General features: G+C 38.9%; 2 protein-coding genes across 4 annotated transcripts; one reads left to right on the top strand and one right to left on the bottom strand.

Moving 5' to 3' along the window:
• The first annotated feature begins 285 nt into the window (after positions 1–285).
• On the top strand, positions 286–11,912 carry LOC18438087 (oxidoreductase, 2OG-Fe(II) oxygenase family protein). 3 transcript variants are annotated; one of them, XM_011626667.3, is made up of 7 exons: positions 286–1,008; positions 1,125–1,273; positions 3,762–4,123; positions 4,948–5,083; positions 5,226–5,292; positions 5,438–5,559; positions 11,521–11,912. In XM_011626667.3, exons 1-7 carry the CDS (start codon positions 920–922, stop codon positions 11,658–11,660), a joined length of 1,065 nt encoding a protein of 354 aa, XP_011624969.1. In that variant the 5' UTR covers positions 286–919; the 3' UTR covers positions 11,661–11,912. The 3 variants fall into 3 exon arrangements, with proteins under 3 accessions (XP_011624969.1, XP_088724694.1, XP_088724695.1); XM_088868568.1 differs by having other exon boundaries at positions 572–1,008; positions 3,842–4,123; XM_088868569.1 differs by lacking the exon at positions 3,762–4,123 and having other exon boundaries at positions 673–1,008.
• Positions 11,913–11,930: 18 nt separating this feature from the next.
• LOC18438088 (SHOOT GRAVITROPISM-like protein) lies at positions 11,931–12,719 on the bottom strand. Its single transcript, XM_020669847.2, has one exon. It carries the CDS (start codon positions 12,575–12,577, stop codon positions 12,092–12,094), a length of 486 nt encoding a protein of 161 aa, XP_020525506.1. The 5' UTR covers positions 12,578–12,719; the 3' UTR covers positions 11,931–12,091.
• Between the last annotated feature and the right edge of the window lie 1,924 nt (positions 12,720–14,643).

The raw sequence follows: 14,643 nt of genomic DNA on the forward strand, positions 1-14,643 counted from the left end.
GTTTATAGATCAACTTAATTTGAACTGTTCAGCTTGATTTGTACCATTTTTGGAGTTTAAAAATTTGTAACTAGAGATAAAAGTAGATTATCAAGAGATCCTAAAATTATTGACACTAAAATTCATCTCATGACAAAGTCCGGTGGTATGCCTTACTGTGTTTAAGATTGAAACCTTATGCAAACCTTACCCTTATTGTTAATAAAAACAAAATAGATTTTGAGTTCTTTTATACTTAGGTCTCAATATATCAAATTTGAATATCAATTTTCAATCCTTTAATGCTACCTCTATTTGATTTTACCAAAGGGACAGAGCAGAAAAAATACACCTAAATCTTTTGCATCTACAAAATTTGGGGACTTCATACATACTCCACTTTACCCGACGGAGTACTTTAGTCAGCATATGCGGCGGTTTGTGAAGGTCGGCCCAACGATAAATGAAGAAAAATTTCAGAAAAAAAAAACCAAAAAGCAGGTCGGGCCAGCCTTAGCCCTAACCTAGCGATTGGGCCACCGCCAGCAACTCAAGCCTCTTGTTTTTTTTTTTTTAGGGTGGGCTGACTGTAAGGGTTGCAATGGGTCAGGTATGGGTCCGGTTCTACTGGATGTGGACCTGGACCTGAATAGCATTCGGTCTAAAATTTAGTATCTAGACCGGTCGGATTCCAGGTCTACCTATCGTATCTTGGGTCTTGTAGGATCCATTGACAGCCTTAGGCCCGACGGGGGCCCTTTCCCCTTGCTAGCGGGGAATTTGGAAGCATTGAATGACGGGAAATGTTTCTATTGCGATTTTGAATTGAGGCTTAGCCCTAACTTTTTGCACGAGTTACAAATTTGTTGAAGAATTTTTCATGTGAGAGAGAAATTTGCAGTAAGAGAGGGAGGGTGAGGGGCTTACCATTTGCCATCAAATGGCTTACGAGGATGCACAGTCTCAGGATTCCCAATGGACTGCTTTTAGAAATGCCGAGAAGAAATACAAACTCTACAAGAACACCAAGCAAGCTCTCTCTCTCTGTCTCTTTCCCTCTCTTTCCTTTTCCTCATTCAGGCTGTCTCTAATTTCATTTTGTTTTTGTTTTTGTTCTTGTTCTTTTTCTCATTTCTTTCTCTTAGGCTCAAGCGCCCTGCTGCTGATTTATCAGAGGTTTTGGATTTTAGAGCAATACTCCACTCTTTTGTGCAAAACGGGACAACTCCTCCTGGAATTTTTAAGCTCAATAGAGATTTCGATCGACCAGTATTTTGCTTTGAAGAGCGTCCTGGTATGCTTCCTAATTATTTGATTCTCTGTTCCTTTTTGCAAGTTTCATGAAATCGGGGTTTAGAATGAAGACTATTATTAGTGTTCTTTGAGTCATTAGAGTGAAGATATTACTGACGAAGTGTGCTTGTAAAGAAAATTAGGCTTTACTGTAAAGAAAATTTATAGCACACATGATTCTGACTTAAGTGATCGAATGAAGTGAGTTTAACTAGTTGTGTGTATTGTGGAACGAACGTGAACTGGATTTGAAATGATTACAATGTGCTTCATATATGAAGAGGATTTGAACGCAACTTGAAAAATGAGAAACTCTTTGAAGTTTTGAAGAAATTCATTCCAATAATTACGCAAAGATAGTGTTTTGGATTGTTACTGTGTATTTTAACGGCATTTTCCATTCAATTCGACCTGTTTGTGGACATAAGCTAAATGTACTGGAAATCATCTTAGGAATCTCTTAGTTAGGGTTATTCACTCATGAGAACTACTCAAGGTCTATTGAATTGTGCATTTGCTTTAGTCACCACCTGTGAATACTTGATTCTTTTGTTTATTTTTGCATCTTGATTGGTAATGCTGCTCAAATTAATCCAGTTATTGATTCCACTCACACCCATTATGCATAGCTGCTCATTTTCTTTAAGCTGTTTTCTTGTTTTGAGGTTATATTCAGATAGAATTGCCTTGAGTCCATGATCATAATATTCAGAGTTGCTATCGCATCCACCCTTTTTACGTAACATCATAATTTTCCAATTGCTTTCTCGTTTAAGAAAGCATGATCCATGCAGATTAACAATTGATCCAACTTTCTGATTGCTGCCATATGGCGTACAATGCTTGCATAGGCCTCAAATTTTATAAAGGAAACCATCTGAGATTTACTGTCAAGAAATTACGAGCAGCCATTTTAGCATTGAAAATTATGAGTTATGACATGACGTTGACCTTGTAACTAATGACGTTCCCTGTAACTCAGAATTGAATCAGAATTATTGTGGGATAGAATTATATTTTGTAGGTCTAACCTGTGTGCCAGGACTCGCCTTGGCCAAGGGACTCGGCCGAGGCCTGTACAGGGCCAAAAGGCCCTTAATAAATTAACGGGAAATTGATCAAAATACCTATTAGAGATGAAGTAGTTAACATTTCACCCATTGCAACTATTCCAACTCAAGACCATATGTTTTTCTGTAGGTATTTTGAGATTAAATAAAAAATATGGGTAAAGTGTTAAATTGTTCATCTCTCATGGGTAGTTTGATAATTTTCTCTATATTAAAAAATAGGAAAAATTTTGAAAAATTAAAAAATACATATAGAAGGAAAATATAAGAATTGTGATTACGGAAAAATATACTTACCAATCTTTGCTAAAAATATCCAAATCATATAAAATAATTTTTAAATAACATTTCTACATTTTTTAAAATTTTTATTTTTTAAAATGTTTTTGTATACTCTTAGTTGTAACACAACTTGGGGTTACTTGGCCTACTCGACTGAGTCCAAGTGGACTCGGGCAAGTCCCGTCACACTAGTTCTAAATTTTCCATTCTTTGACCTTGAACTTTGCAAGTTTATCTGAGTGCCCTCATGATCATTAGTTTGAGCTCGTTCTAGGATATTTCAATTACAGTTTCACTTTTTCTTTGTCCCCACTCATGTAGTGGTTGTATTTAGAGTAGGACTAGAGTGATCCATCCCTTTTAGATGCTCCCACCTGCCAAGTTTGAAACTGAGTGACAATGTAACTAAGATAGCTAACAGCCGGAATTTGAAATAGATAGTACCTATTTTCTTTGTAGTAGAGGGTCATAACCTGGTTTCAGTATTTGAATGAGATTTAAGTCAAAAACTACATAGGCACAATGTTGTTGCGAAGCTTTTCCTCTATTGTTTTAAAATAACCATCATATTTAACTTTTTAAAAGTTTTTATCACTAAAATATTTAAATCCACTGGTTTTGGACCTGATGCTGCTAGCCATTGTCACTGGACGTGAATCTTTTAGTGACACATATGTCATTTTGTTATTTTGTTGAAACCTCAGCTGATCAATAAATCATATTCAACAATAAGGCCTTTTTGGATCTATGAATCGTACAAATCTTATGCAAGCTCTCTGTGCTTAAGGTCTAGAACTCTAGATAACCAAGTATATTATAAAAGTGAACTGGGCTGGGTCGAGCCCAAGTGGGCTCTCCATCTGAGTCTGACCAGTCAAGACTCAGACCAGAATCACTGGTTTTTTTAAGGACCTGAACAGAGTCTCTCAAGACTCAGGCAGGCTCAGTCAATCCAAGTTGGCGTCATCTGGAACTGGTGGGGTGCCGCCTCCAAGGGATTCGGGTTAGTCCAAGTCAAACTCGTGGATTTTTTGAGTAGTTTTACAGATTTTCTCTATGCATGGCACATACCATTTAGAGACTCAGATTTTATGATTGTTAAGTTATTGGAAAATGAACATTATTGTCCCAAAACAGGATTTTATTTTATTCCGGGAGCAATTGGTATTGAGGAGCAGTGCTATTGGGTTCGTGAGAGTCTAACAAGTTTTCCTCAGCCTCCTAATAGGACCAACCACAATGCAATATATGGTGAAATTCAAGATCTATTCCTCGCGGTTCAAGGCCAGAGACTTTTGGTTGAAGTGGGGGACCCTATAGCAGCTGTTAATCATAGAATAAACTCTGATGAGAAGCCGCTAAATTTGGATGATCGAAGATGGGCATTCATGGAGAAAACAAGTGGCATTTCAAATGGGTCACGCAAGTCCATTGATGCAGCTGTTCTATTGAGGAAGCTTCGTTGGAGTACTCTTGGTTTGCAATTTGACTGGTCCAAGGTCTTTAGACATATTGACCTATTCCTTCCTCTAGTCAATTATAAATTATTTCATCATCATATCTCTTTTCAATTATAGATTATAGATTGTTTAAGTTCAGAAAAAAAAGAATGATAACTTTGGTATTTCAGTAATGTGTTCGGAATTTCCATAGATACATGTGCACTAAAAGGATGTTCATGTAATATAATATAAGTTCCACTTGACACTTTGTTTATAGATTGCTCTTTTTCTTTCACTTTATTTATATTTTGTAGTACACATTTGTGCCACAAAGGTTTCTGTCATTGTCGAAAGATAAGTTGTTTATATATGCAGAGTAAGTGACTGGATCTAGTAAGCTACCTGTCTTTCAGGGACACAGAGACGTGTATGTCTCACACAGAAACAGATTCCCAAAGACTTGTGTTAGATTCAACACATCTGTACAATGCTCAGGTGTAAGCATGTGTACCCTGTGTTTCGCATGTAAAATTAGAACATTAACTGGGTAAGATGAACGTTAAGGAAAATTTTAAATATGTGCATCCAATGTATGGCATGCATGTTCAGTACTGTGCTGATGTCAGACATGTTGAAAGAGCGTCCAATACATGGTCTTTGTAACATAGCCCATTATATCGAATTTTCCTACTGAAACTGTACATAGTTTTTATTAGTTCATTACTCTTTATTTGCAACCAAATTTAATTATGTTTGGATAACTTCCGATGAGTTTGTGCCTTCAAAATATAACTTCCAATCAGTTTGAAAGTTTTTGAACTAGTTCAAGTTTCATACTACAGCACTAAAGAAATATGCTTTTAATGTTTTCATGACTGCAGAGGAACTATGATAATTCTCTTGCACACAACAAGATCCCAGACAAGCTTTGCCATCTTGCAAAGAAATTGGCGGCACCTGCCGTGGAAAAGGGTGATTTCAAGCCAGAAGCTGCCATAGTTAATTATTTCGGTTCTGGTAGGCATGTTGAAATCTGTAGGTCTGACATGTCATTTTGGTTGCTTTGCAGAATGGTTCTGTCATTTATTGTCAATTTTCTTGCATTATTAACACTATCATAAAATGCATGATATAATGACCTATTGCCGGTATATACTAGACGATACGCTTGGTGGTCACCTTGATGACATGGAAGAAGATTGGAGTAAGCCTATTGTGAGCATCAGGTATTGCCTGTCCTATTTATGAGACCACTGAAAAAGAATTCTTTATCAGAACTTGTGTTGGTGGCCTAAGAAATTTCAACCATAATGAACAATAAGAAAAAGAGAGAAATTTCAAGCATTTTACTTTCTTTATTGTCTGAAACAGTCTAGGATGTAAAGCTATTTTTCTCTTGGGAGGGGACTCTAGGGAGGACCCACCAATTGCAATGTTCGTTCGGAGTGGCGATGTGGTGTTAATGGCAGGACCTGCAAGAGAATGCTTTCATGGTTAGTTTGATCTTCCTTTTGAATCATCTTTTTCTAATTATGAAATCAAGCTTTGTTGTTTTCTACTTTTTGGGATTCTCTTATGTCCCGTTTGGTTCACTCGAAATCTCAACCCTGGATTGATTCATATCCTAGATGTGAATCTTCCAGGAGATACAAATCCTGTTCGGAGAGCATCTAGATGGAATATCGGTTATGCAAATCCATTGTTTGGTTTACATGTTTTTAATTCTGGATCTACCGATTTTATTCTATTTTCAAGTTATAAGGTTTCTATTATTTTTCTTTTTTTCTCTCTAATTCCTTTCTCTCTAACACCTCTCTCTCTAACCATGCCCTTTCTCCCTCTAACTCCTTTCTCTTTCTAGCTCCTCTCTCTCCAAGCATGTTCTCTCTCTCAAACTTCTCTCTCTAGCTGTGCCCTTTCTTGCTCTAACCATATGCTGTGTCTCTAACTCTTTTCTCACTAACTATTACCTTTATCTCTCTAACTCCTCTCTCTAAATGTGCCCTTTCTCTCTAACTTCTCTCACTAACTGTGCCGTTTCTCTCTCTTAACTCTTCTCTCTAATTGTTCCTTTTACCTCTTTACTCCCTCTCTACAAGTCCTGTGTCTAATAATGCCCTTTCTTTCTAACTCCTCTCTTGCTCTAAATGTGCTCGTCATCTCATTCTCTTTCGCTAATTGTGCACTCCCTCTCTAATTATTTCCTCTCTCTCTCTAATTATACCCTTTATTTCTCTGACTCCTTTTTCTAACTCCACTCGGACTCATCGTGTGATTCTCTCCATAACTCCTCTCTCTAAACCATGCACTGTCTCTCTATAGTGCCCTTTTTTTCTATAAATCCTCTCTCTATCTTAATCCTTTCTCCCTCTAAGTGTGCCACACCTTCTTTTCTAAATAGAGGAGAGAGAATGGTGAGCATAATAGAGGAGGGAGAGGAGGTCAACAGTCCCGTCAGCACACCAATTGAAGATCTCTTTGGATTGGCATTCCTGGATATGCTAATTCCAACTTTTTTTATTCGATCGGAATATCCTTGATATGAGCCCTTTTTAGCATAGCGAGGGACTAAAACAAGTGCCAAACACGATTTTTGTGTTATGTCCTGGATATGCAAATTCTGGAAATGGATCTCCGTGCATCCTAATGGACCTTTGGTTTATGAAAACTTATATCCTGTTGCCGGCATAAGCGTTGGAAAGTATCATTCTAGATTAGCAAAAGACGAATCTGTAACAAAAATAAAAAGAAAATACGAGAAATGTGTATAATCAAAACTTACTGGAAGTGAATTTAAGTGTGCTATGTTTGTTGCAGTTTGAAGCTTGTCCTTGATGTAATTGTTTAATATAATAGACACTCCACTTGAATTGACCCTAGTTTGCTCTTGGAATGGCCTTGAACCCTTTCTACTTGTCACTTATTGTGTTACTTTTATACCTAATAAGAATATAATCATCCAAGTGTGTTTGCATACTGGCATGCTACACTTTTTCCAGCCAAAAGGCATTCTGTAATGATTTAAGAGCAATGATTACTGTGAGTAACATCTTTCAAGTGCATTCTTGCACGCATGATTTGTTGGTATTGTATCAAGATCCTTGGGTGAGAAGCAAGATCTTAATGGTAGCAGCTGTGCCTATTTTGTTGTTGATTGCTAGATGAGGTAGTTGCAGAATATTTAAACAAATTTAGATCCTGTTTGGAAGGCTGAATAATTCCAAAAGCGAGGGAGTTATTTATAAATGTGGCATTATTTTTTGGTGAGGTCAGCTTTTGTGAATAAGCGGGTTACAAAAGCCTGGCCATTTTTCACTCCTAAATGGGTGGAGAGAGAAAAGGGGCCATTTCCCTAGTTTGGTCCATCGAAGCAGGGCCTTAGGGTTTGCACTCACTCATGGATAGGCCACATGATTTCATTTTACAGTGTTAGCATCTTCGGGTGCCTGGAAATCCATGTACCGCAGCCTCTCGCTGTTTCTTTCTTGCATTCGCTTCTACCCCAGGGATTGGACAAAAATTAGGTTCTGGCCTGACCTTTGGATAGGACCCTCCTCTCTTTCTCAACTTTTTCCATCCCATTTCAATTTGGCTAGGAACCCTGATGCTCTCATCACTGACCATTTTGGGCCATCTCAAATCCCTAGCTCTTGGAATCCCTACCTCCATGGAGCCCTCCAAGACGAAGAAATCCCTGCTTTCACAGCCCTTTCCTCCCTAATTCACCCTTTTTCTCACACCTTACCCGGAGAGGACAAAATCATATGGACCCATAACCCTTCAGGGAATTTCTCTATCTCCTCCTACTACCACCTAATTCAGCATCCATCCTTATCCCCATACGAAGCAGCTATAGTAAATAAAGCTTGGTTTACCTTTATTCCACCGAAGTTGCAATTCTTCCTTTGGGTCTGCCTCTGGGAAAGAAGCCTAACTGTAGACCAGCTACAGAGAAAAGGTCTGCAGATCCCTAATTGCTGCATCATGTGCATGCCAGACGAAGAAACTAAACCCCACCTTTTCCTCCATTGTCCTTTTGCTAGCTTTCTCTAGGATCGCGTACTCCTTTCTTTTGGTTAGTCTTGGGTCACCCCACCTTTGATTCCTCAACTATTCCAGCTAGCATCCTTTCTCCCTTGGCCCAAATCAGGGGTGTTACTCTGGAAAGCATTGGTGATAGCAACCCTATGGTCTATTTGGTTCGAGTAGAACAACAGGATCTTTAGGGGGCAGCACAAGCAACCCCATCAAGTTCTGGAGTCCATTGAGGAGATGGTTATTTTTTAGGTCACCAATAAAAAGCACTTCGAGTCCTTCTCGGCCTCCGACTTCATTCTAAATTGGCCCACCATCCTCCACCATAGATCCAGGAAGATCTCTTGCTCCTCTCTCTGGACACCTCTAGACCAAGGCCAAACCAAATTAAACTTTGACGGTTGCTCTCTTGGCAACCCAGGCCCAGCTGGTATCAGGGGCATCTTCAGAAACCACAGTGGTCTATCCCTCTCGTCCTTCTCATCCTATATCGGGATAGTGGATTCCAACTTGGCGGAAGCTTGCGCCTTTCTGGAAGGACTCAAAAGCTTTAATCCCGAATGGAGCTTTGCCTTGGTTGTAGAAGAAGACTCCAAAAATGTCATTTTGTTAGCCTCCCAAGTGGCAACCCCTCCATGGAGACTGTGGACCATTTTTTATGAGATTTTCGAAATTTGCAGGTATATTCAAGTTTCATGGACGCATATCTGGAAGGAGGCCAATCAGGTGGCCAACAATGTAGCTAAGCAAGGAGCTGCGCAAATACCGCTTTAACTGTTGCTGCTTGTTTTTGCTTTTACCTATGTATCGACTCGTTTTGTCTTAGTTTACGTGCTTACATCTTTTTTCTTTTTCAGGTTATGTATATTCCCTTTTTGGGCTCTAGGCAAGGTCTGTGAGTTCTTGTAAATTGTATTTTCTTTTAATGTTAATACAATGTTAACAGCTTCAAAAAAATAAACAAATAAATAAATCTGTGATACATAGGTAGAGACAAAGTTATTACAATTGGAAACTTTGGAAATATGGAGTAACTTGTCTTTATGGTTTGTCATGGAAGTGTGTGCCATATTGTCTCTGTCTCCTCAAATCCTCATTTGCATAAGCAACATGAAGATCGCTATAGTCTTAGCATGGAAGTTGAGACACTGTTACTGTCGATTTTTTCTGAGCCATGGAACATGAAGTGGGTAGAATACTTAGGCTCCAATCAGTAGGCATGTTCTCACACTTTCTATGGGGATTACTTGAGTTTAACTAACAAGAAATCAGAAGAAGTAGAGTGAACAATAGAGCTCTCACTATAACTTGGTATAGAAGTTGGTGACGCAGCCCAAAGGCATATTCTTGCGCTTCATGTTGTGTGCAACAGGATTATGAGGCATGCAATTGGAGTACAAGATAATAAATCTTTCAGGATTATGAGGCATGCAGTTGGAGTACTAGGAGGTTGACAGAGCCGGTATGAATTTTCAGGATTTGATGAATAAATCTTTCCCTTTTATGCTTTTAAGATGTACAAGATAATGCCATTGAATCATAGCTGGTTAAGAGTAATTGGGATTAGGAATACTTGTGATGAAATGGAAATACCCCCTAACGGTTGTGACAATATGTATTTAAGGAGAATACAAGCTGGTTGTGCAGACTTTGATATCTTTGTAAATGAAACTTATTTGAGTCTCTTTGAGTTTGAGGCCTGCAAAATTTGTTCGAGAGGATTTTATCATTATTTTATGTTTTTTGTGTTTTGTATACAAGACAATCATCTAAATATCGGAGTGAATTCTTCCTCAGAAACCAACTGGAGGGATGGTAAATGAATCCTTGATGACTGCATTAACATTAATGGTATCTGCTGCAAAAGAAATGCTTCTTTGTTATTAGGAATTCTTGGAAGAACCCAAGGCAACTATCTTGACACCCACAGTTACCTTCACTGGTCATCCAGACAGTCAAAACACAATCCTCCCCCTCGTCCATTATTTGAGATTTCCCAGCTGCGTGGCTTGAAGTTGGGTGTCCATATAATTTCCTTTCCTGGTATATAATTCCTACCTTGAATGAGTCCTTCCAATTTATGTGTAACCTGTTGGAATATTTGGGACTACTTTCTCATCTTCAGAAAGTCCACACACATACACACGTACACACTGGCCTGGTGTATTATCCGTTCCTTTGGTATATATGTAACCCATGGAATGCTTGATAGACTACTTTCTCATCTTCAGAAAGTTCATGAAAAGTTCATCCTATAAATTTTTTATTTCTCAATTTTTGCCTTTCCACTGGATGTGACACTTCATGTGCTTCTTTCTAATCATATGTTATCAGTTACAATCCTTAATAGATATTTAATGCTTTAATCCCATTCATAATCTTGCCAATGTCTCTGAGTTGTTATTATATGTAGGATGCAGATGTCAAATCATGCAACCACTGTGTCGGAGACATTTGCTAACATCTAACATCGTAGATGTTTGGAACATTATCATTTGTCATGTGATTCTATGGTTTTATCTGTCTGTCGCCTGCCAGAGGTGGTTAGAATTAGTTTCCACAATATCCTTGTCCTGAACTTTTTGTTTCTTCTTTGGCATCGAATTTGAACCCATGGTGGTGGGGTCTTTTCCTCTTATCCACTCTAAAAGCAAGACTAGGTGTGAATACAGCTAGATTAATCGATATGACACCTCTGGCATTTCTTGCTCTCCACTTCATAGGACAGAGAACTTGCCATCTCTTCAGCAATGGGTTGATTGAAGTTTGAAAATTCTTGCCATTATTGGCCAGGCTGTTCCATTATTGATTTTGATTGACTAGCTGAGTTTGTATAAGAAATGAGGTTCCTTTTTCCCGTGGGTAATAAGAAAAGCATGTCTCGTTCTTTCTTTTTTTTCCCAAGAAAATAGCTCTTGAAACATCAAAGGAGAAACAGTATGGGTATTTCACATTGGCGAATTGTGAATGGGGGTCCCAGTTAGCAATATACCATTGTATTTTTATTTTTCAATGAAGCCAATTTACTTAGTTTCAAAAGGAAACAGAAAATAAACAGAATGTGTTTTAAAAGTTCTTTTGCAATCTCTCTTTTCATGATGAGGGTGATTTATATCTTTCCTAATGATAGAAAAAAATAGGTGGAACAAAAAATATGAAATGAAATGAAAAATGCCAACTTCATTGGTGGTAATGATGTAGATGACAGTGCTTTTAAGTTCCCATCTTTTGGGGTGGATATTTCACTCTTTATTTATCAGTTGAAGTCTTGAAACAATGATTTAGAGGGATGTACGTTTTGTTTCATTTTTTATTCTTTGCTTTTCTTTTACTGTTTACACTGGTAATGTTGTGGAACTCAAGCTTGAGGTGAACATCCCAGCCTTGAAAACTAAGCATCCTATTCTTCTCTTCTCCAGGAATACCACGAATTTTCACGAATGAGGAAAATGCTGAGGTTTCTCCTCTTGTTGCAGAGTTTTTGAGACAAGAAGACTGCTATTTCGTGGATTATATCAGAACTTCAAGAATCAATATCAATATCAGACAAGTCCACTAAACTCTTGACCTTTCCCAATTCATTTTTGTTGATTGTAACACTTTCTTTGATCTCCTGTCCTTTTTTTCTTTTTTGTCATTTTTGGGCCTTGGCATTAATCATTGCCCGTCCTCACTCATTTTGAAGTAACCGCTTGAAATTATCAAAGAATCAGGAAAGCCCAACCAGCTACACCATCACTCCATTTCTTCATTCACTTGTGTCATGACTCTATAGAGAGAATAAACTCAGAAGTATTAAATTCTTTACCCACTAGGCACTCTAGTCAGATTGTGAGGTAATCCAGTTGATTGGCCAGATTATAGCTGTATATCAGATAATTCTTTCTTGTTTCCATTTATAGAGAGAGATAGATATATATATATATATATATAGAGAGAGAGAGAGAGGGGGGAGGGGGGAAAGAGAGAATTTTGGGAGTTGACAGCTCCTCAAAGGCGGAATTGCTGCCGACATGCATGGCAGGTGATCTCCATGCAGGAGGAATCAACCCTTCTTGTGGCCTGCTCTCTCATCCTTTGCGCCATCTCTATCTCTTCATGGGCTTTCTCTCTCATCTTTCTAGCTCTTGTAAACTCTCTCTCTGCGATCTGAATCTCTCTCCTTGCCATCTCTCTAGCTCTCTCAGCATATGCTCTCTCAGCAGATGCAAGCCTTCTTTGCTCCTCAGCCTGCCTCCTCACTGCCTCGGCCTCCGAACCACCACTTCGCCTGAGATTCCCAAACTCATTACTGGAAAATGGAGAGGGGCTGCCAGAAAATATGGGCCCCGTGGTTTGGAGGCCAATGGAGAGTTGAAGGTCAGGCGTTCCATTGCTTGAAAATTCCATAGAATTGCCACAGACCTCTGCTGGAGAATTGGATTTCCAGCAAGTTGGTGTGTCTCCAGGGAGAAGCTGCAATTCTCTGTGATCCATTAGAGTGGTGATTTTCAAAAGTGGTGGGTGGAGATGAGAGATGGTGAAGGTGGTGATATCTATTGGGGGCTAGGGGGCTGGCGAGGTGGTGGTGGCTGGCAGCTATAAGAATGAAGGGAGTGGCGGCTGCATTTCGATATGATCATCCACGTGACTGGTGGTTTTCACAGATAGGTTGTAGGGATGGGAAGATGGTGGTGGCTAACGAAACGGAGGGAGAAGCTTCAGCTCAAATTGATCATCCATTAGACTGTTGTTTTAGAGAGAGAGTCGAGGGATGGGGTAGGTGGTGGTGGCTATATATACATGGAGAAGCTACAATTTGCTCTGGGGAGATAGAGGGGGAATGGGAATGGGAATGGGGATGGTGGCAATGGCTATCATATTTATATACTTTGGTGGATTTTTTTAATCCTTTTTTAGGTATATAAACTTAAAAGGGTGGATGGAACGGATCACGTTATTCTTTGATACCTTTTCCACGGAAGGAGGGTGGGCTTTTTGGTCTTTTTTAAGTATTGGGTAAGGTCGGCTATGGAATGATGGGATCACACGTACGTCTGGCACTTTGGGGATGGACTGGCTTTGCCTTGCTTTTTGTCGGGGCTAAGCTAAGTATTGGCACGTGAGAAAGGTTCAGGTTGGTCCATGATCTGCCAGGCACTACAGTATGCTGCGCATGTCCCTGCTGTGACATTTTTCCTTTGTGATAAATATAGGAAAATATTTTGATAGGGCCGCAACCCTATCCAAATGAGTAAAGCCTCACCTCAAAACTTGCTGAAAGTTAATAGTTTGGGCATCAAAAAGCCTTCAATTCCATCATCTCAGTCTTGACCAATATGGTTGTGGAAAAAAGAAAAAAGGATTTTGAGCCTTAAAAATAGATAATAAAATGAAAGAATTGTTTGCACAAATCCAACAATGGATTTCATTAATGAACCCAAATTTTATCAACCAAGAGAAATTTAAAAAGAAAAAATTATATACAATATGTGTCTTAAAAATATGATGCCATAAGCTTGGATGAAGGTCGTCCGGTTTTTAGATGGTCAGGTTTAAGTATTAGGGAAGCCAAAACCTATTTTGTTTCTTAGGTTTGAGTATTAGAGAGCCCAGAACGTTTTTTTTTTTTTTTAATAATCATCTTGTGATTCTTAAAACCTATTTTGTTTTTAAATAATCATCTAGTGATTCTTTGGTGTATCCCGAAATTTCAGATTGACAAGATTTCCCTACCTTGCTCTTTTGCTCGAGAAAGGAAGTGCATAATTTCAAGCATGATGTACGTGCTCAACAATAAATTACATGTCATGTCCTTTCTTGGCTATGACCTCTCAAGAGCCTATTTTTTTACAAATTCATGGTTGATGGAAACCATTCGTTGTTGACAAATTTGCAGTTGATGCAACCTTTCCTCAGTAAAGAGCAAAGCTTTGTTGTAGACATTGGATGGCAAATTTGACATGTGATTTGATTTTTGCAAATTACAAGTCACCATATATAGGATGATATCATGTTTTCCCAACTAAAATGAAGTCCTAAAGAGGTAGCCAACCCCCTCCTTTTTGGAGACAGCTAATGTTGAATGATTAAAACATACCTGCTCTTAAATAGGGCTGGCAATGAGCCGAGCAGCCCAGCCTAAAAAAAAGTAGGGCCTGGGCCATGAACTGTGGCCCAAGGGCCAGGTTAGGGCCAGCGCTAGCCTGATTCAGCTCTCTTTTTCTCTTGTTTTTTCTTTTATGTTTTTCTTTTGTTTTAGGCTTGTTTTGCTTTTGTTTTAGGCCGGGCCTGGGCCAGAGAGTTGGGCCAGGACCAACATGGTCCAGTCAAGGACCGCCCCATTACCACCCCTTTTTTTGTTTTTTTTTACCGGAGTTGAAAGAAGATGGTGCTGCCAAACCCTTACTCTTAAATGAAATGCAAATCGCTCTCATCAAACCGACCATGCCAACCCCAAGTGGTGGAGATTTGTTCTATAACTCTACCGAAGGTATAATACCACTGTCCATCGAGAGTTATTTCAGATCATCTCAACATTTTTTTATGGCTTGCTACTGCCG

Source organism: Amborella trichopoda, chromosome 6 (assembly GCF_054954075.1).
Source record: "Amborella trichopoda isolate Santa Cruz 75 chromosome 6, AtrichopodaSantaCruz75HAP2 v2.0, whole genome shotgun sequence".
Lineage (NCBI taxonomy): Eukaryota > Viridiplantae > Streptophyta > Magnoliopsida > Amborellales > Amborellaceae > Amborella > Amborella trichopoda.